This window comes from Ctenocephalides felis, unplaced genomic scaffold (genome assembly GCF_003426905.1).
Source record: "Ctenocephalides felis isolate EL2017-DRISC unplaced genomic scaffold, ASM342690v1 CF-g0.4_SCAFFOLD_01886, whole genome shotgun sequence".
NCBI classification, from domain to species: Eukaryota; Metazoa; Arthropoda; class Insecta; order Siphonaptera; family Pulicidae; genus Ctenocephalides; species Ctenocephalides felis.
In genome coordinates this window covers 88,038,393-88,060,166 of record NW_020538040.1, presented here as the reverse complement: position 1 = coordinate 88,060,166, position 21,774 = coordinate 88,038,393, and the positions used below count along the sequence as shown (strand labels likewise).

Genomic DNA, 21,774 nt, shown 5'->3' with positions numbered 1-21,774 from the left:
TATTCATTATATATATAGAAAATTTTAACACTTAAATTCCTTGTGTCGAATTAAATATTTATATTTGCTTTCTTTAATAGAATTTAATTATGGGCTTATGAGCAATTGCGTTATGTTTGTATTGTTACTGGAGTAAGTAAGGTCAATTAACATTCATTATTATACAAAATATATTGTGGTAATTAAATTTTACATCAGCATACCCAAACTAAAACACACACAAATTTGAAACCAACATAAACCCAAAAGGAACAAATACTTTACAAAATGGTTATGGCTATTTAACAACTTATTAAAAACATATGAAATATTATTTGAATATATCAACAAATAATATCCCTTTATACAGTCTTTAGTAACAATATATTATTATTACAATTCACTTAAATGTCTAAAAATTTCTAAAGTTTGAATTTTTCAAATATGCAATTATGATTAAATCCATCAATATAATCATTTAATTTACACAAAAACCTTTTATGTTAATGTACAAATCCCTGACCAATAACACAAACACTTTGGCAGTAAAACTAGTTTCATGGAATATAATTGAATTAAAATTCTTGAAGCAGAAACTTTAATATGTAGTATTAAGATACATTAATATATACTTTGTTGCTATAATTCTTCTAAGTTCAGATTCTCCTTGTGAACAAATTATTTTTAAAAGACTAATGAAAAAATATTGCTCATGTATCTTGTTTTTCATTATATGCCTGTAAGTTGTTTAAATCACCAATTATTACAAAACAAGAATAAAACTTTTAAAGAAACTTGGTACATTAAAAACAAGGAAAATAAACTTTGCACATACTAAGACAAACATTTGAAGTCAATTGTGAAATACAAGTATGAGTTCTATATATGTACATGCATAAAAATGACAAAGTTCGGTTACAAGTTTTATTTTTTTTTGTACTTCTAAAAATATTATATTGATTAAATAATTATACATATTTGAAGAAGTGTCAAAACCAATGTGGTAACAATAATGCTTTAGTCAATTAAAACTAAATTTAAAATATATAACATTGACCATGTATATAAATCGCATGCATTAATTAATATTTTTATATATCAGTCAAATATTTACACATTACCTAATAGTCTTTCGCTTTATGTTTGTAAATATTTTTGCTTAAAATTAATTATAGTATCATAAATTATATTGCATTATCGAATTGCTATATACAACGCGTAAAAAATAATTTTTATCTGCTATTGAGATTCACATAATAATAATAAGAGCTCCTAAATCCAATAAATATGAATGGAAATTATATGCTAGGACCATCAAGTTATTTGTTTGGCCATCATATTTTTTATACAAATTATTTAACATATATTCTGAGATTTTCAATTATAGTTTTATTATTTTAAGTTCCGTTGTTAGAAAAAAAACATAAATGTGTTTGTTATAAATAATGTCAAATTTAAAATCAAACAAAAGATGAAAATCCTGGTAATGGTGCTCTCGATCGAGCCATATTATTCATGATGATCTGACCCCCATTGAGACTAACTACAGCACTGCCCTCCGGCTCAGAATCAGTATAACTGGAATAATTTCGAACTGGCTTTTGTCGTTTCCATGATTGTCTCAAAGAATCGTTCACATTTGCGTAATGATTTACAAAGGAATGCGGATCAGACCTGACACTTTCATTTTCACTCTCTGATCCCTGTAATTTTAAAATTTATTATATTATATATATATATATATATATATATATATAAAAATATTGTTCAAATCAAATCTGTGGAACACATTTAAAAATTGAAGAAACCAGAGTTTGTATATCCGCGCGTAACGCATCGCGCGCTGCTTTCCGACCGAACGAATTCTATGCGGGCTACTATTAGCGTTACGCGCGGGTGTACTGATTCTGGTTTGTTCAATTTTTCAATGTGTTCCACAAATTTGATTTGAACAATATTCGCAGTACTAAAAGAGAAAACAATAGGCTTTCGAATAACGCTAATAAGAAAGTAATTAAACAAAACGCACTATACGAAAACATTAATTGAATAATTATTTTATCCTTTTTAGCTAATAATAAAGGATTATTTAGCATATATTACTATACTTTATGTAGTCTAAGCCAATATGAGTAGAATCACGTAGTTTTTTTTTCGATATCTTTTAAGGTTAAGCCAAAAATTGAGTTTGAAAAAGGGGCTACTTTGGCATATTTTCAATGATATCTCGGCCATAAGGTGATATACAAAGTTGAAGTTTGGTATATCAGATGTTTTCAAAATGGCGTATAAATTATTCAAATACAAGGGTATTAGTCGATTATGTATGGCAATGCGCCCACACCCTTGCGTGCCGTGACTATTATGTACTCGTCTGGCAGACCCTTGCAATCGTCAGAATGGTCTGTCATTTTACATATGCTTTCTGAACAGTTAAAAAAATGCACCCTCAAAATTTGAGTCTTGCGAAAGCAAGTTAAAAAAAAAAATTTTTTACATTTTCAAAAACTCGAGGGATGATGACGCAATCGCGAGATGCTTGCCAGACCGGCACTTTCTTAATGTATCAATAATAAAATATCATTAAAAAAATTTCTAGCTCTGAGAAAATAAGTTAGTCAAATAGGTCACTGCCTCTTAGACTAATAGAAAAGATCATCAAGTGGATGTACTATTTTCGCTTTCAATACCAAAAAGCAGATTGTAATATAATGGTTTAATAAATTTGCTACGAAATTTGTTAATAGATAATATGTGCTCGAAGTGGTGTAGTAATGTTTATATACTCTAACATCAATAATGATATACCTGAGATTCTGATGAACTTATTTCAGATGGTTTCTCCGTGACACTACTATCATCAGGATTTTCGTCATAGCCTTTGAGACTTTCTTCATCACTATGGTATGCAACTGAAGCCGGACTTGGTCTCGGAGGTGATTTACCAAGAGCCGGATTCATGACTCCACCTCCATGAATATTGTTGTTATTGCTCTTTCGTCCCAAGGTACCATTAGCTAATCGCCTACTCAAGGTTCCGGCACCGCTGCCCGACATTGTAGACGCATTGTGACGTGAACGGTATAGTTCCAAAGCTAATTCCTGTCTATCATCAATGTCCATGGCCATTGATTCTTCCAAGGTTTTTTGTGCTTCTTCTACATTTGTGAAGTAAAAGTATGTGTAATATTTGTTGAATAAAATATCTTTTAATTCTATAGAATTTGGGCTGTTTATTTATCCTTTAACTCACTCTTCAATATTTTAATTCTACAGACAATTAAAAATGGGTTTTTCATAGAGATTAGTTATGTAGTTTAATACAATAAAAGGTATCAGTTATGAGAAATAAATATGATATTTACCAAGAACTATTTATTAAATTAATATTATGTGAAGAAAAATAAATGACACTTACGTTTGTATTTATAACTCTTGCTTTTCACACATAGTACTGCAATCACCATGATTATAATGACAATAGAAGTTGCTGCCAAGGCCACCATAAACCAATTTTGTCTATAGAATGGTTTATGCTGAAGATATCCATACTCCAAATAAAGTTTAGATGGCGTTAAAATTGAATCTTCAGAATACAATGGATAGCTAATTCCATACTGGTTGTATGTGATGATACGAAACTTGTATGACGTGGATGGTAGAAGACTTTGATATGATATAACAAATTCCTGAAGTGGACCATTGGATGTGCGCCATACAGTTTCCCACCGACCTTCATCTGTTCAATAGTTTTTTTAATATGTAAATATAAATGTGTATTTGAAAATTGAACGATTGAAATCGTGTAAAACAACACTAATACAACTGATTATACACTTATATTTACAATACTATGAAATATATTTATAAAACAATATATTTATAAAACAATATATATATATATATATATATATATATATATATACCCAGCATACCTTGTTTTACCATAAAAAATATTAATATAACATGTTTAGTATGAAAATAACTAACTGATTGCCTATGGGGTGCATAAGTGAAAGCAGCAGCTTGTGATTTAAAAAAAATGAGAGTGGAAATTTTTACAGCTGTGCCATAAATTTGTATGGTACTTAGTTTCCTATCAAAAACTGTCGTATGTTCAGATTTTAATATTCTCTTTAATTTTAATAATCTCTTTATTTTTTGAAAAAGTTGCTCTTTATGCAAACCATATATCAACTATGTACTGTCTGTGTGCGGAACTATTTATACAATGGAAAAATGGGAGGAGTGGACAACCCTTAATAAAAATATTTTTTTTTAAATAAAATTCAGGCTTCATCATAAGGTCAGGAAATATAAATTAAAATTCAGTAAAAAACAATCATTGACTGAAAGCGTGATGAAAAATTATTCGATTACTAAAATGGCTATTATAAAATAGAATTTGTGGAAGGAGGAAGAAAATTTCGAGTTGTATGCATTTTTTTAATTCCGCATTATGAAAATTAAGATTGAAAAAAAATTAATTTCAAAATTAAAAAAAAAAGTTAGGGGTGGAAACCCTTGATAAAAATAAACAGTTTTTCAAAGTATAGAGAGTTTCATGTATTTTTCAATTTCGAATTATAGAAAATTAAAATAAAAAAAAATAGGTCATAAAATTTAAATTAAAATGTTAGTCGTGGACCACCCTTGATAAAAATAAATAGAATTGTGAAGTAAAAAAAGTTGTATTTTTTAAATATAAAAAAAATAAAATGAAGAATTGACTCCCATTGCTTTTTCAAGTAAGATTTAAGCTTCTTTTTCAAGATCAAATATCTGAACTAAAATTATATAAAAAATATTCAGTAACTGAATGCGGGATTAAATTACTAAAATGCATGATTAAATTACTAAAATGGTTATAAAAAAATAGGGGTTAGTGATAATTTAAACAAAATTAAGGTTATATGTATTTTTTAATGCCACATTATAAAAAAAATAATAAGATTAAGGGTGAACAACCTTTATCACTTATTGTTACCGATTCTCAAACCTACTAAATATGAATATAAAATTTGGTAAGAATCGGTAAAGCCGTTACGGAGGAATACGGGAACGAACTTTGTGACACGAGTATTTTATATATAAGATATATATATATATATATATATATATATATATGTATATATATATGTATATTTATATATAATAATATATGTATATATTTATATATAATAACTGGTCCAGTGGCTTATGATCAAACTATAATAATAGCAATGTAGATTTTATCTACAAGATACTAACTCTTTCTCTTTGCTTCGATATAATAGCCTAAGATTGGCCCTCGTCCAGAAGCACTGTTGCTCCAGTGCATTTGAACACTTGATATTGTTTTGGTGATTGTAAGTTCCTTGGGCGACAGAGGTGATCCTTCCTGAGGGCCAGTGGTAATATTGCCCAGAATAGCTGGTCCAAAATCTATTTTAGTCTGAGCCCGCACAGTAAAAGTATATGTCACTTCCTCCTCCAAACTCTGTACTATTAGTGAAGTTTCTGATACTTTTTGCTTCACTTGTTTGCTAAATCCTGTGTGTATAAATATTATTGTCTGTTATATTTAAATTGAAGGTATTCGAGGTACTATAAACAAAACAGAAATACAAGAAATTAGTAACACAAGACGATTCTCGATTAGCATGTCCTAGACGACTCCTGTATTAGCATGCTGTTGAAACAGTATCTTTGTTATTTAAAATAGTTTTAGTGTGTGATTGCTTATTTGACCAAGTCTTCATATCAATACATTCCTGATCTAATACAATATTATTAGAAAATTATAAAATGCTTTGTTATTAATACACTGTATCAAATTTTTGTGCAATATTTGATGATTTTTTTAAGATTGTGATTGCGTATCATTTTGTGATATTTTGTAATGGCAATGTATCTTATATCATTTCAAAATATTTTTCATAATATTGTATATATCATACATATTTCGTAGGGCAAAATTTAAATTAGTGGAATATCACTTTCAAATAAGTGCAAATATTTAATTTAAATAATAATTGATAAAAACAACTATTTAAACAGTAATTTTAAATAAAATATCTACGATCAATCTTTTGCAACTAAGCTTTATCTCGTTTTCTAAATTTACATATACTTGTAGGTCGTCCCGCAAATAATACGTATACAAAATCGATTAAGTTTCTAAAATTGAAGTGTTATTCTCATCTTCTTCAAAAAAACCCTTAATGAATGATTTTTAAAAAAAAATTAGAATTACAATTTTTTGTTCAGAACATTCACAGAAAACAATCTCGTTTTACTAATTTCTACAAAAGTAATCGATAATTGTAAATTAACAAAAAAAAAATTGAAAGCACTCCTAAAAAACTATATCTTAAATTGATAGTTAAGCAAAAAAAAAAAGCTCAGCTCAAAATATATTTATTTTTAAATTTTTACGAATTTTAGAATTTTTTTAATATTACAAAAAGATTTTTCAACAATTGATTCCGGCCTGACCGTTCAAAACCAAAAACATAAAATTAGCAGGCAAAAAGATGAAACTTCTCCATCAAGAACAAACAAAAGACAATGCTCATCTGTTTGAATAATTACTAGATTCAGAAGAAATTATTGTAAATTATATATCAAAAAATTGATTTAGGTCTTTTGTCCCGGATTATTCTAGGTTTTTAAAACATATAGATTTGAATTGAATGAGTTATTTTCAAATTTTATCAACTTTCAATCGTTAATAATTAAAAGTTGCAAAAAAAAATTTCGTTTTATATATCAATATAGTTAACATTAAAATAAAAATAAAAAACATCAAAATAAAAGTTATTTTTCAAATTCCTAATTGATTTGCACTTGCTTGGTGAGGGAACCGAATTGCCTAGCATTGCAAATACCTTTTTGAAATTGCTTAGACAAACACGCATTTAAGTTTTAACCTCATAGGACAAAGTTTATTTTAATGTATATGCATCTTGCTCATAAAAGTGAACCATTCGGCTCGTCTGGCAATTTGACTTTTAACTTCCCGTAGGGCAAGTTATAGTAATCGCAAAAAAATCGAAAATGAAATTTTTTATATATCTTTACGTTTCAAAGGTTTCTGAGTATTTTGGCATATCTTACAATAAATGAATGTGTGTGTGTGTGTGTGTGTGTGCGGATACAATTTTTCGTCGACGATTTCGGGAACACCAATCAACCGATCTGAATAATTTAAAAAACATTCGATTCGTATTGATAAGGCTGATTAGTTTTCGGCGAAGGTAGGCCTAGCCGTTCAGAAGATATGGGGCAAAAAGTGCCAAAAATGGTAACGCAGTTTTTAAGAAAACGGAGCGTCCGATTTTAATAATTCAAAAAAACATTTTACTTGTATTGACAAGATGAAGAATTGATCAAATTTTCATGAAGGCAGGTCTAGCGGTTTCAAAGTGCCAATGAAAAAAGTAAAAAAAAATGCCATTTGGCGGTCAAAAATGATCATTAGACATATGCACATCAAATTATCAGATATTTTATAGAAATGTTAACAATAAGTATAAATTTTGTTTACATTCCTATGGGTTCCGTACCAATGTTCATAGGTTAGACGGCGACGCGGCGCTTACGCGCTTTGACATTTCGTCTCTATGCAGTTAAAGCAGTACGATTGCTTTGAAAAAAGTTCAGAATTATGTCAAAATAAAGAAAACATTTTTTTTTTCAATAAAATTTTTTTTTTCAAAAAAAAGTAATTTTTTGTCAAATTTATAGTTTCTCAAAAATCTAATTTTTTCGAAATAGTAAGTAATAATTTTTTGTACGAGAAGTTCCAGCAATTTGCCTTAAGAGACAATGCCATGCGCCCCACTAGTTAAACTTCTCAATGTATAAATTAAATCATATAAGAATTTGAAGCTTACAAAAACAAGTTAAATTTTCGTTTTTTATTACAATTTCAAAGATTTCGGCGACCATGATATGCAAGGCTGAAACCTGCCAGGCCATAGTTCTCATACTTAGCGCACTAAGAATCCACCAGTACAATAATGTTTAGCCTTACAAGAACACTGTTATTCAAAAAGTTCACTAGGTATTAGTCCACTATAAATAACGGAACTCAACATGTATTATTAAAACGTTTAGGTTTATATGACAAAATAGAATATCAGTTTTCTTCCAAAATATGTGCAAACTAAGATTTTGCAAATAGTTTCAAATTTCTAAGCAATCCACAGATTAAAAAAATAACTGTAAAATAGTTAAAAATGTATGATAAATTTCAAGAAAACACTTAAAAGTGGTGAAAATTATTGAATATTCCAGGATATATTAATGAAATCTGCAAATGTAGACCAGAAAAATGTTAGTCACTATGCCTTTGTTAACATGTTGAATATACAATACAAATCACATTAAAGTATTGTATTAAGAATTAAAGAAAGCAAATTTTTAAATACAACTTACGCTCATTTTGTTCAGTAGTTTCATAGGTTACTATATATCCCAAAATATCACCATTTCTTTTCTTAGGTGGATCCCAAGATACATTCAAGCTATTCATAGTAATATCAGTAAATTGCAAATTCATTGGTGGACCTGGTAGACCTTGCAATGTTCGCACCTAGAGATATTTCATTTTTAATGATTCAAATGTAATAAGATTAATTATCCACATTAACAGTTATAAATTTACCGTTACTGGTAATGATCGCGGTCCATCACCAGCAGGATTGAAAGCCAAAATCTGTATTTTATATTCAGTATATTTATCAAGAAATACCAAACTATGTGCACTGTATGTCGCAGGCACAACTTCTATTTCTTCCTCAATTGGTTTATCGTTTTCTGGCTCTTGGGGTGAATCGGTGACTAAATAAAATATCTAAAATAAACAAAAACAAAAGAAAAATAAAGATGCATAATAAATCCCTATTATATTAAAATATTTGACAAAAGTAAACAGTACATCAATTTTTTTTTTTAAAGAAAAACAAGCAACAAAAAATTCCAGTGCTAATTGTATAATTATTTTGTATAAGAAAAATTGTAAGTGAAAAATATATCATTACAAGATTATACTTATATACAATTTTTTTTTATTTTTAGGTAATTTGGCATACCTCATATTTATGAAATCAAGATAATTTTCATATTTATTTTCTATACAATGAACTAATTGAAAGTTTTACAGCAACAATATAATATAAAATAACCAGGTTATAACACATTTGTACAATAAATTAACCTTTCACGAATGAGTGCATTATCTAAAACTATACCCTAAAGATTTTAAAGAAATTAAGTGCATTTCCAAAGCAAGAATAGTTACATAATTAATTTGGATTTGAATACAATGGAATTCTGCTAATATTGTAAACCAATATTCAAATTTATTTTCTAAAGGCATTCTGCCCATATTGTATAATATAGAAAGAAAACCCAAAATTTTTGGCCTATTGCTCAAAAGTAATAAAAGAACAATAGTGTAATTAGCAATATAATCATATTATATAATCATAGCAGCTTCATATCAATTACAAATGAGTGCAAGTATGTTGGTGAATTAAGATCAGTAGAATTTTTTTCTGCATTCTCTTATATAAAAAATAATTACCTTATATCCTAAAAGTTCACCATTCTGCATACTTTGTTTAGGTGGTTTCCATTTCAATAAGACTTCTGTACTGCTGACAGCCTGAACCTGAATACTTTGTGGTTCACCAGTAGGTACAGCTTCTCCTACATATACAGTTATAGGAGGGCTCGGAGGTCCCAAGCCTTGAGAATTAAATGCTACTACTATCACTTCATAGTTACGATCAGGAGTCAAATCGGAAAGAATTAACATGTCAGACTGAAAATATAAAATTGTAATAAATGATTAAAATATACACAATAATCAGTATGAAACGTTTTACTATGAGTTTTACAATGTATACAGAAAAATGGCAACTAATTAAGCAATTTAAATATATACTTAATTTTTTTTTCAAATTATGCCAGAGTTCTGATTATGGGAGTGCATATTCACACATTTAAAGTATTTTATAATATAATTCTGTATAGTTGATTACTATGATAAATGATGACAAAAATATATAATATGAAAGATTTAAAGCTTGAGTTGAACAGTTTGCTAAAGAATTTTAAATATACATCTTTCTTAACATAAAAGCATGATAAAAATGATGAAAAATTATTTCCATATTTTGAAAAAAAAAGTTTTATCGGGTAAATTAATCTCAATTTTGAATGTAATGTACTCATTGAAGGCGACCTTCAATGAATTACATATAAATAGAAAAAACAGGCAACAATAAGTTTCCATGTACACAAAATGGTGAAATACTTACATTAATACCAGATACATCTTCCTTCGGAGTCGCTTGCAAAGCGGCTGGAAAATCAGTAACCGGTTGAAATAGCACTCTGTAACCTCCCGTATCATTGTCTCCGCTCCAATATTGATATGGAAGAACATCCCATTCAACGCGAACTTTCGTTGGAGTTATAGGCACAGCTCGTATATTGCTAATCTCCTTACTAGGTGCTGCAGGCAAGGTCCGTACTTCAATAGACTCAGTACTATACGCACTAGGCCCAATGTCGTTAGTAGCTCGGATACGAAACTGATACGTACTGTACGGTCTTAAATTGGTAGCTGTGTATGATGTTACAGCAGGATTAACACGTTCTGGCAAACTGTGCCAAGGTCCTTCGTTTTCTCGTAGTTGCACAGTATAATATCTAATTATATTAATTACAATTATTATAATATTTAGTATAATATCTAAATATGATACATAAAAAAGTAAAGCAAATATAACTAAAAAGTTATATATCAATAAAGTATCACACAACAATTGTTTTCTGGGCTGGCAGCTATGCATGATTTTGCCGCGGATCTCGGCGCTAGATTATATGATAGTTTTTCAAGCCGTTTGCTTTGCACATTGCGAGAAGACTTGCTTGCTTTGAGTGAGATTTGTTTCAGCTTGCTAGATTTTCAAATATAATAAAGCACATGACATAATACTGCTTCTCTATTGGTTCGAACGAACGAATCTATCCACAAAAATAGCGCACGCTCAAAGCCCTAAATACACAAGACTTTTTTCATTGCTCCCGAAGAAGAAGTTTATGTTTGCATTGAAAAATCCAATTCGCTAATTTTGTTTCAAGCCATTCTGAATCAAATGAGAGCAAATTTGGAAAAAGTATGTGTGTGTGCGTGAACACATTTAAATCCGTAAATCGACGTTTACTCAAAAACAGTTGGATCAATTTCAAAAATTTAAAAGCCATTCGATGTATCTCGATAAGGACAATCGTTTATCAATTTTGTGCGACGATCGGCCTAACCGTTTCTTCGTAAACAGCAGAAAAGTGAAAAGTTTTTCGTCCACGTTTTAGCCCGCAATTCTAAATCGATCTTGAAAATTGAAAAACCGTTCGAAAGATATTGGTTGGGAATCAACCTGATTAGTTTTTGGTAAAGATCGGCCGGGCCGTTTTCTTGTAATAAAGTGTTAACAAAAATTTTTTTCGGCGATGTTCATGAACTTTTTTTTTGGTGATAGATATCATGGTCTCCTAGATCATACTATATATTATGGCCCTACGATAAGCCGTTTAATTTTGAAAATTCGTCAAAGTTTGCAAAAATTAGTAGTTTTTTGGCATTTGTCAAAATTAGAACTTTTATCGACGTTTGCTCAAAAACGCCTGAACTGGTATCAGAAATTTAAAAGCCATTTGATTATCTCAATGAGGACTATCGTTTGTCAGTTTTGTGCGACGATCGGCCGAGCCGTTTCTTTGTAATTTTGAAAAAAGTGTTAAACTTTTCGTCCACATTTAAGCCGAATCGATTTTAAAAAATCAAAAACTGTTCGAAAGATATTAGTTGGGAATGATACTGATTAGTTTTAGTTGAAAATTTACCGAGCCGTTTTCTTGTAATTAACTGTTGAAAAAAAAATTTAAGCCGATTTTTATGAAACTTTTTTTGAAAATATATATCATGGTCTTATAAAACTTACAGCAATATTACGGCCTTACGACAAGTAGTTTAACTTTAAAAATTTTTCAAGTTTGAGAAAATAAGTAGTGTTTTTGACATTTGTTGAAATTAAAATTAGACGATTTACTTGGTATAACAATAGAGTACTTGGTCTCAATAAACATACTGAACCATTAAAGTCATACGGAAGCTGGCTCAATTATAAAAATTATTGATTTGTGAAAATTTTCTTTCAGAAAATACTCCGAGTTAACAAGTTTGTTTGTTTTCAATTATGTGTAATAAATCCACTCGTAATACATTCAATCACCCATAAATTAATTTATTTTTTACTGATAAGTCGATTACACCTAAGTCTGTTTTTACACGGAGATTGGTTCCAGAAGAATCCGTGTAAAAAAAAAAAACGTGTAAAAAAAGACATTGACCTTATACAAAAATGGGTGATTCGTTCCTAATCTCTAAAACCTATTAAAATTGGTGAAAAACAATAATTTTTAAGAACAAGAATTAAATTAGTGCTATTCACATTTGCTTTGACCAGTAAAAATTGTTTGTACGCGCTAAAGGGGAATTCACTTAAATCTTTAAGCTAGTGTTTGCAAACTATCGATACTATCGATGGTTTCAGACTTTTTTCTTTCATAAATACTTTTTTGTGAATGAACATACTTCGCAAATATTTAATTTGACAAAAAAATTTAGGTACATAAAATTTCAAGTCGCTAAATGGAATAAATTCGTGTAAAAAATTTAAAAATATTCAATTTTCAAACCGTGTTATATCAAAACCGTGTACAAAAAGACCGTGTAAAAACAGACTTAGGTGTATTTATACATATCGAGAAGTTCATGTAACTTGCCTCAAGGCGAAATACCAATACCAACTATTTGTAGATAAATTTGTACATTCGAATCAATAGGGAAGCAGTATTTTGTCATGTGGTGTATCATATTTGAAAATCTAGCAAGCTAAAACAAATCTCACTCAAAAATCAAGCATGCTATGTAGCCAGCTCAGAAAACCATAGACCTTATATAAGGTCTATGCAGAAAACAAATGTCATGTAAAGACCTATTCACACGACGCTTGTTTCGTTGCTTTCTTGACCGGCTGGATAGCATGCTGGTTATCAAGTAGGCAAAATGACGTCGTATCGATCTCCATTTGTTCCAGCAAGCGATATTTTGATATTAAAACGTGCGCTATTTTTGCGACAGTTTGTAACTACCATAAACTCATGCGATTATTCAACAAAAAAAAAGATAAATATTGTTAGATTGAACGGTAAATGAAAATTCTAAAATAAGATACAATACAGAGTAAAAAAGTAGAAAACCGTCTAAAAGACCTATAATAGCCTTTAATAAAAAAATTATTCTCGCCTTAAAGGAGCATATCCATCTCGACCTGGTGTCCAACTGAATGTAATCTGTTGTGCTTGTACTTGACTTCTACTAATCTGAGGCAGAGAAGGAGGTTGTGGTATCTCTCTATTATTTGTAGTGTACACTAAAGCAGATGCTATTTTTCCCCATCCTAATCTTGTTTGAGCTGTCACAGAAAACATGTAGTATTGCTCTGCCATAAGTTCAGTTGCCCTAAAAGTTCTATCAGATGGAGGAAATTCCCTAGAATAATTCAATTCTGGGTTTAGATTCATATGATATGTAACTCTGTAAGCGAGTATTTCGCCATTTGGATCTTGTGGAACATCCCAAATTATTCTAGCAGTTGTGTAAGATACATCAGGAAATGAAACATTGGATGGAGCTCCGGGCGCTAAAAATAACAAATTAATGTAAGATACTGTAGTGCAATCAACAACATAACCAAGCTGAAATGCATATGCAATTTGTATTGTTAGCTTACCGTCTTCAAATGTTTGAATCCTTATAGGCGGAGAACTCAAAGCACCGTCACCCAACCTTGTGAAAGCAAGCACTTGCACATGGTACTGCACATATTTTTTCAATTCAGTCAAAGTTGTTGTAAATGTAGAATTATCCAATATTTGCTTGTAACGAACAGGATCTCTGACACCTGCACCATAATAAACTTTATACCCTTCTATTTGACCATTCTGATGCTCTAAGGGAACTTCTTTCCACTTAACAACAATAGTAGTAGAAGATGTTGCATTAGCTTCAACATTTAATGGGCCAAATGATGGAACTGTAATTTGATACAATTTGTTTATAAATGCTATTGCTTTGTTTTTAATAGAAAAAATAGAATAACAATTATATCAATTAAACAATTAAATGTAAGATATTAAAACATATTATAATTTTAAATTACTATTTCATATAAAAAAACAACTATTTCAAAGAAATGAATTTACACCTGCTTCTCTAGTTCTTTCTATAGCTGCAGGAGAACTGAATGAGCTACCAACATCATTACAAGCATGCATACTGATAGAATACAGTGTCCATTCTTCCAAACCATCTAAAACATGTGAATTAGCAGTGTGATCTTCTATTAATATGCTCCGAACTTCTGGAACAGGATTAGGTTCAATTGAAGCATATGTTATATTGTAACCTCGTGGATTGCCAAACCACTCAATTTGCTGCAAGGGCTGCAAAAATACAGGTAAATGTTATTTAAAGTTTATAATTTAATAAGTAATTTCAAAAATTATATTGCATGGTGCTACAAAAACAGTATTGAATTGATATGGTTTTGCAATTAATAACAATGGCAAATCAATTCATAACTAAAAATTAAGTAACTGGAACTTACTATCCATCTCACTCTAAGTTCTGTGGCACTCATAGCCCTCACTGTTACATTTTTTGGAGGATGACTAGGTCGTGCTTGAATAGTTTGAAACTCTTTACTTGGCTCAGAGGGCAACGAATGTCCAACTACATTATTTGCTATTAGTCTAAGTCTATATACAGTGAAAGGAACTAAGCCAGTTACAGTAAGTGTGGTAGCATCAGGGTCTGATACTTCAAATATAGTAAACCATGTTGAGTTTCTTGCAGTTTGTGCCTTCAAATAAAAAAAAGAACATAAATTAAATGTTACATTTATACTGTATCTAAAACAGCAATTTAAATTTTGTATGCCAATACTTATTTTGTTGCATTGAAATTGTAAATTAAAATATATACTAATTAAAAGTTGACATGCTCAAATATAAGTAATAAGAACTAATTGTAAGTAAGGATATTAAATTAAATGCAAAAAATAAACCGATTATTCGAGCAAAAGAACTAATAAATATGAAGTATTATTAATTACATTAATTTATATTACAAAAATTAATTTGCACTTATCTAATATTAGCAAGTGCTCACTAACCTCAACTTTCCATAAGGTGATAGATGAATTTCCATCAAATCCTGGTGTAAATTGCAAAACAACGGAAAAAGCTTCAATATTTGATAAAGCAAGTTGGTAGGGTGGATCAGGCAAAACTGGTTCTACCCCTGATTGTATGGTTGCAGTACGAGGTACGCCATTACCTTTAGCAGTATGAGCAGTTACCTCAAACCAGTAGTGGGTAGTGGCCTAAAAGTATAATTAACAAAAATATAATCAGATAAAAAATTACTCCATATTAATGAGTATAAATCTTATAAATAATATACTTTCCATACAATTTTACCTGTAATTGTGTTACCATGAGACTTGTTACATTTGATGACAAATTGACAATTTTAAGTGTACTTGGGGTATCTTTAATTTGATATCTAACCCGATAACCAGTTAGAATACCATTAACTTGCCTTGGAGGAGCCCATGCAACATTTACTGCCCTATCTGATACATCATTAAATTGCAATAAACTTACTTCATCAGGCACTGCAATCAAATAATTTTACATAAATAAAACATAGTAACTTATATAACTCAAAATCTCATAAATTACTTTTAATTAAATTTCTTTGTTGTCAAAATTAAAAATACAAATATTACACAAAGTATCATGCCAGTTTTAGATTCAAAGAAAAAAAAGATAATTTGCCGAATAATGCATCTATAACAAACTTTTTAAATGTTATTTGTTAAAATATAATCCAATTCAATAAATCTTTCAATACATTTAAGCCAAAATCATGCAATTTAAACTTTTGAGTATAAACTGTAATTTAGTAAAATTAGAATCATGCAAAATTAGCTATCTTCACATTTTGAAATAAATTTAATTTCCATAAAAACCATATATGTATCTATAAAAAAAATCTATAAATTATACCGTCTTCACTGGTTCTCACAGGTGTTGGTTTGCTTCTAACTCCATCACCAGGATCAGTAAAACATAATACAGTAATATTGTATTCAGTAAACTTCTCCAGACCATTCATTATAGTAGATTGTTCGGCTAAAGGATCAAAAAGGCTAGGAGGAACTGTTAGCATTCTAGCTTCCACTTGAATCACATTTGAATTCTCCTCAATTTCAGAAATCCATGCTTGTAATTTATATCCTTAAATATAAATAATAATTTTCATAATACAAGATTTAATAAATTGGTAGGACTATTTGATTCATTGCAGAAATAAAAAGTGTAACAACTCGAATGAAGTAAAGTAGTGAACTGAAAAAAATATAACACTTCAGGTTTGAGTAACAATAATATAAAAATTAAATGTCTAATTTTACTTGTATTAGTATTATTTTTAATGTAATTTAAATTACGATTAAATAACAAACCTTGATTGATGCCATTAATTTTTTGAGGATCTGGAGGTTTCCACCATATTCGAACAGAGGTGGAATTCAATGCTTTTGCTTTCACATTTGTGGGAGGTGATTCTGGAACCCCTTCTTTAGTTTTAATTTTTGCACCCTCTGTAAATACACCAACACCTTTGTTATTATAAGCGGCGATTTGAACTATGTAGTCCTTCCAAGTGATCAATTCCTGTATTAAAAAATTCCTTTGTGCCTGTTGAATAAAATTTGTTTAAAATAGAAAGCCTAGAATAATTACTATGCCCAGAATACATATAAAGCTAGTAATAAATTAGTATTTAGTATGTATATATATATATATATATATATATATATATATATATATATATAGTATACATATTTCAAAATCAAAACTAATTAATTAATTATATAAGTAATATTTATATTAAATAAAAACATCTTGTCAACAAACCTCATTTGTTATGTTTCTGCTCGTCCATGGACTGTTGTTATAGCCAAATAACCTATAACGTATAACATATCCCAAAATTTGTCCATTTCGATGTTCTTCTAAAGGTGGTTGCCACTGAGTAATAATTTCAGAAGATGATCTCGCCGAACCCACGAAACCAACTGGTGGCCCAGAAGGGGCTGTAAGATAAAGATTGGAAATGTGACGAACTAGAAATCTTTCATCAGTATAAAAAGAAAAATTATTTTTATATAAATAATAATAACACAATTCATTTGGTGAAAAATAGATAATATTGAAGGAAAAATCCTAATACCTTCCTGAGGGAGCATAACTACATTGCTAGGCTCAGATGGTGATCCTTCGCCTACACTATTTACAGTGCTAACTCGAAACTGATAAGCAGCAGCAGCTTTTAAATTAGTCAATAAAATCCATCTTTGATTTGCAGATACATTACTCAATTCAGTCACCCAATTTAATAATGGGTCAGGTAGGGGCCCTAAAAATAAAAAAATAACAATAATAATGTAATATAAATCTCAACTATGTAACAAACACTTTTTGAATTCATGCATGCTTTTTGTAATTATACTGAATGTTAACTAAATTTCAAGAGCTATTAAAACAACATTTCTCACCTAGCTCTGGTACCTCCCGTTTCTCAACAATAAAGTTTTTAGTAGGACTGTTACCATCAAAACCAGGAGTCCATGAAACATTTATAGCTCTTTGAGTTAATGTATCCAATTTTTCAGCTTTTATATTAGTCGGGGCAAATGGCAATTCTATGACGCTCAATCTGGCTGTTCTGGTCTCATTACCACCGGGAGACGTCACATAACAAGAATATTCTCCAACATCAGTAGCTCGAACTGCTTGAATTTCGAGTGTGCCGTCAATGAGAATATTTATCCGTGGACTGTTGCCGAAAACAATTAACCTGAAGCCAATATAAATATACATTATGTAATTTGCAAATAAATTAGTAATTGCTAATCAAAAATACTAACTCGTGATTCTGATACCAATCTATATGATATGGAACCGAAGGGTCATTTGAAACCTTACACTGCAAAGTAGCTGTCAGTCCAAGAAGAACGTTTGTATCAACAGGTGGTTGTATGATTTGAGTTCGAACTAAAAGAATATGTTTTTTATGAATATATGATCAAGCATGTCTTAACCAGAAGTGATACAACAAAATTTTGGAAATGCTATTACAAAATATTTGAAATTCATACTTATTCTTTAACAGTTTTAAAATTGTTCAGCGGATAGATTATTCAAAATAATTCTTTAGCTTTCACCATTCTCACTACAGAAATGATGTTTCACTAACAACAGTTGAAAGATTTTTGAAAATGAAACAATTAGTGTATGTTTGCAACTCATGAAAATAAGTTTTCTGTCTATTTCAAAATTGTTTGTTTAAAATATCTTTTAGTGTAAAATTATCAATATTTTGACAAAGTAAATTTTTTGACAGTCCATGCAAATTATATGCATCTAATTTAACATGCATTATAAAAAATTAAGTTAAATCAGCATACAAACAGTGTTGCTACGTACCCATTACAGTAAGATAGGCTTCTCCCGATACTGTTCCAGCTTCATTAGCTCTAACACATTTATATTTACCGGCATCAGTTTCGCGTACATCTGATATTAATAAATCGCCTGATTCCAAAAGCTGCAAGTGACTATTTATTTCAAGCGGTCCATCATCTATAAATGTTAGTAAATACACACTGTTAAATGACACATCTTCTTTTGTCAACACAAAATTAAAATAAAATAATCAATAACTACTTTTATAAAATGAATCATCCAATCACACAATATCAATACAAAATCATTTATTATAACTTTTAAAGCAATTTACTGATACGCGTAATCTATAGCAACCTACCTCTGTTTCCTTCCAAAAATTGATATATATATATATATATATATATATATATAAAATTGCTTGAATTTTGTTTCAAGCTTCTGAATTATGTTTAATTAACATATTAAATATATTTAAACGATTATTTATAAATTATTTAAATATTATGTTAACAAGTTTTCATATTATATTTCATATGACTGTCTTCAATTATTATTGACAAATATAATTCATACGGTACAAAAATTAAATGAAAAAAAGTTAATAGTATAGGATTAATTAATAAGAGTAAGTTAGTAATAATAATTACCATTATAATACCAAGTTACATTAGGTGCCGGGGCTCCGGCTGCCCTACAAGAAATTGTTGCATCTTTTCCATCAAGAACAGTCACGTTTTCCGGTGGCACTTCCAATATAGGCTTTGATGCTAAAATTGATGATTGAAGTTAATGTTATCAACGTGGTCACAAACTTGCATATAAATAACATAAGATCTCATGCATTGAAAGCAATCATCTTAAGTTACATAAAAATCAATCGTCAGTGCTCAGTGAACTAATAACTAGTTAAAAGTAATACTTATCTTCACGAATAACAACCATTCACAATGGCATAAATCAGTATAAAATGAAATTTATACATGTGAAATGATATAACAATTCTAATTAACACACTAAATAATTATATATCTAAATAATGATACAAATAAGTGAAAGCTAACACACTGTGCGCGTAAACCAACCAAGTGCATGGTAAATCTCAAGAATGGAAAAATATTTCTTACAGCTATATTCAAAATTGAACGTCTTAATATTTTTGTTGGGAGATCTGACTCTAACGATTCTCTGTTCAGTTTTTCGTTTAGTTCTGGACCTTGCTGTGAAGTAAAATATATAGGAAATATGATTTAAACAAACTGTAAATTTTGATAACCACTTGATTATATTATTTGTGTGATGATAAGTATTCCGAATGAAATGTGGAAAAATCATTTGCAGAATTCAATTTCCTTGCATATAGGAATAATAACCCATTGAATTTTTTGTCGTGATACAACGAAATAAATTAGACAATGTAAGTGTAAAATACTGATAATGTAACATTAATAATAAAAGAACTATAAAAATAAGTCAAAGCACATAATGCCCTTATTAATTGATACTTACTTTTCACTTTCAACCAAGTGTATCCAGATTGTTCACCAGCCTCGTTGCGAGCAACGCATTGAAACATGGCCGAATCGTGAGTAGCTAGTCTTTTGATCAATAAAGAACCATCTTCTTGTACTTCATACCCTTTATCTTGTATTTCTTGGACATTTTTATACCATTTAATAATAGGCATTGGTTCACCTATCACGTCACACGGCAAAACGACTTGTGATCCATAATCACCTAAAGTTTCTGCTCTCATGTTATTGATAAATCTAGGCTTTTCTAATACAACCACATCAGCTTTAGATGTTACCGTAGGGAAACCACCACTTCGGAGACGAACGTTACAAGTGTACTGACCACTGTATGTCAAGTTTGCTGACAAAAGACCCAGCGTACGATTCCAGGGATCATTGAAATTGTAAGATATCCCGGAGCTCTCAATTAAAATTCCATCTTTGAGCCATAAGGTTTCGAGTTCGTGAAGAGGTCTTGCGTTTGCAATGCATTGCAGTTCGGCGAGTTGTTGACCTTTTACGATCTTCAAGTCGGTCGGTTTGATGATTATTTCGGGTGCGACTTCGTAAGCGTAATCGCCTGTCACATTCACTCGAATAAAGGCACTGTTTTCTTCTTTACCGGATTGAGTGTTTATTGCATGAGCTCTGCAATATCAGAAATAAACGTTTCAATAGAATCGATAGAAGATCAAAGTTACCAAAATTAACAGAATAATTTATACGACTAAAAGTCGAAACAAAATTTATCAAATCACATAATTTATTTATATTTTGAAATTTACTTGACTCAAACTTACAAAACTAAAATCGCACGAAGATATTATAATTACCATAATAATTATAATTATTTGTAAAACTAGTAAAGAACACGTCATTTAATTGCATACAATGTAAGTGCTATGGTGCAAAATAGAAAATGTTTTTTGTTCATGTGTTCTACGTTCTACGTAAAATTAGTTCACGAAATACGTTCTATGTATCATTTCTATATAAGTTGAAAATTGACATTGGAATTTACATGTACAGTAGAACCTCGATTATCCGGACCTCGGTTATACGGATTTGTGATTATCCGGACATAATCGCGTCGGAACTTGCATATTCCGCCCGCGCCGTTGTTTCGCTGCCCCACGCGGCATTATTGCTTTATGTAGTTCGTTTGCAATTTGACTAGTGTTTTCTGACGTATACATACATTTTTAAAGGGTGGTGTTATCCCTTAAAAATAAAATAAATATTATAGAATCATTAAAAAGGCGAAACCGTAAGGCCGTAAATTAGCTGATAGGTATGGTGTAGGTACATCCACTATAAGCGATATCAAAAAGAATGCCGATTCAATTTTGTCTTTTCGTATACTTGCAAGTTAGATAGTGAAGAGGGGAGTGAAAATCGGAATATGATGAAGAGACCGAAAAATTAACTCTTAAAAGAAGCTCTATATTGTTGGTTTTTACAAAAACGATAAAAAAATTATTCGTAAGCAACTTTTCTTCTTCATTGATACTTTACGTACCACCTAATTATTTTATCTCATGATTAATATAATATGTATAATGTAATGTAATTGTAAGAAATATGTAAGTGTTAATTTTCTAATAAACATCGATTTTTGTTGATA

General features: G+C 29.8%; 1 protein-coding gene across 1 annotated transcript in view; it reads right to left on the bottom strand.

Moving 5' to 3' along the window:
* Positions 1–1,439: 1,439 nt before the first annotated feature.
* LOC113376743 (protein sidekick) overlaps positions 1,440–21,774 on the bottom strand; it is a 65,466-nt gene continuing 45,131 nt past the window's right edge. Inside the window, exons 5-27 of the mRNA XM_026616782.1 lie at positions 20,146–20,798; positions 19,287–19,406; positions 18,658–18,813; positions 18,099–18,225; positions 17,727–18,028; positions 17,402–17,587; positions 17,086–17,264; positions 16,632–16,866; positions 16,174–16,404; positions 15,583–15,779; positions 15,276–15,485; positions 14,709–14,963; positions 14,307–14,544; positions 13,833–14,135; positions 13,346–13,742; positions 10,290–10,683; positions 9,551–9,790; positions 8,630–8,818; positions 8,401–8,557; positions 5,230–5,511; positions 3,398–3,718; positions 2,788–3,137; positions 1,440–1,682 (exon numbers count right to left, since the gene is read on the bottom strand). Of these exons, the coding sequence (XP_026472567.1) occupies positions 1,440–1,682; positions 2,788–3,137; positions 3,398–3,718; positions 5,230–5,511; positions 8,401–8,557; positions 8,630–8,818; positions 9,551–9,790; positions 10,290–10,683; positions 13,346–13,742; positions 13,833–14,135; positions 14,307–14,544; positions 14,709–14,963; positions 15,276–15,485; positions 15,583–15,779; positions 16,174–16,404; positions 16,632–16,866; positions 17,086–17,264; positions 17,402–17,587; positions 17,727–18,028; positions 18,099–18,225; positions 18,658–18,813; positions 19,287–19,406; positions 20,146–20,798 (5,965 nt within the window). The remainder of the gene's footprint in view (positions 1,683–2,787; positions 3,138–3,397; positions 3,719–5,229; positions 5,512–8,400; positions 8,558–8,629; positions 8,819–9,550; positions 9,791–10,289; positions 10,684–13,345; positions 13,743–13,832; positions 14,136–14,306; positions 14,545–14,708; positions 14,964–15,275; positions 15,486–15,582; positions 15,780–16,173; positions 16,405–16,631; positions 16,867–17,085; positions 17,265–17,401; positions 17,588–17,726; positions 18,029–18,098; positions 18,226–18,657; positions 18,814–19,286; positions 19,407–20,145; positions 20,799–21,774) is intronic.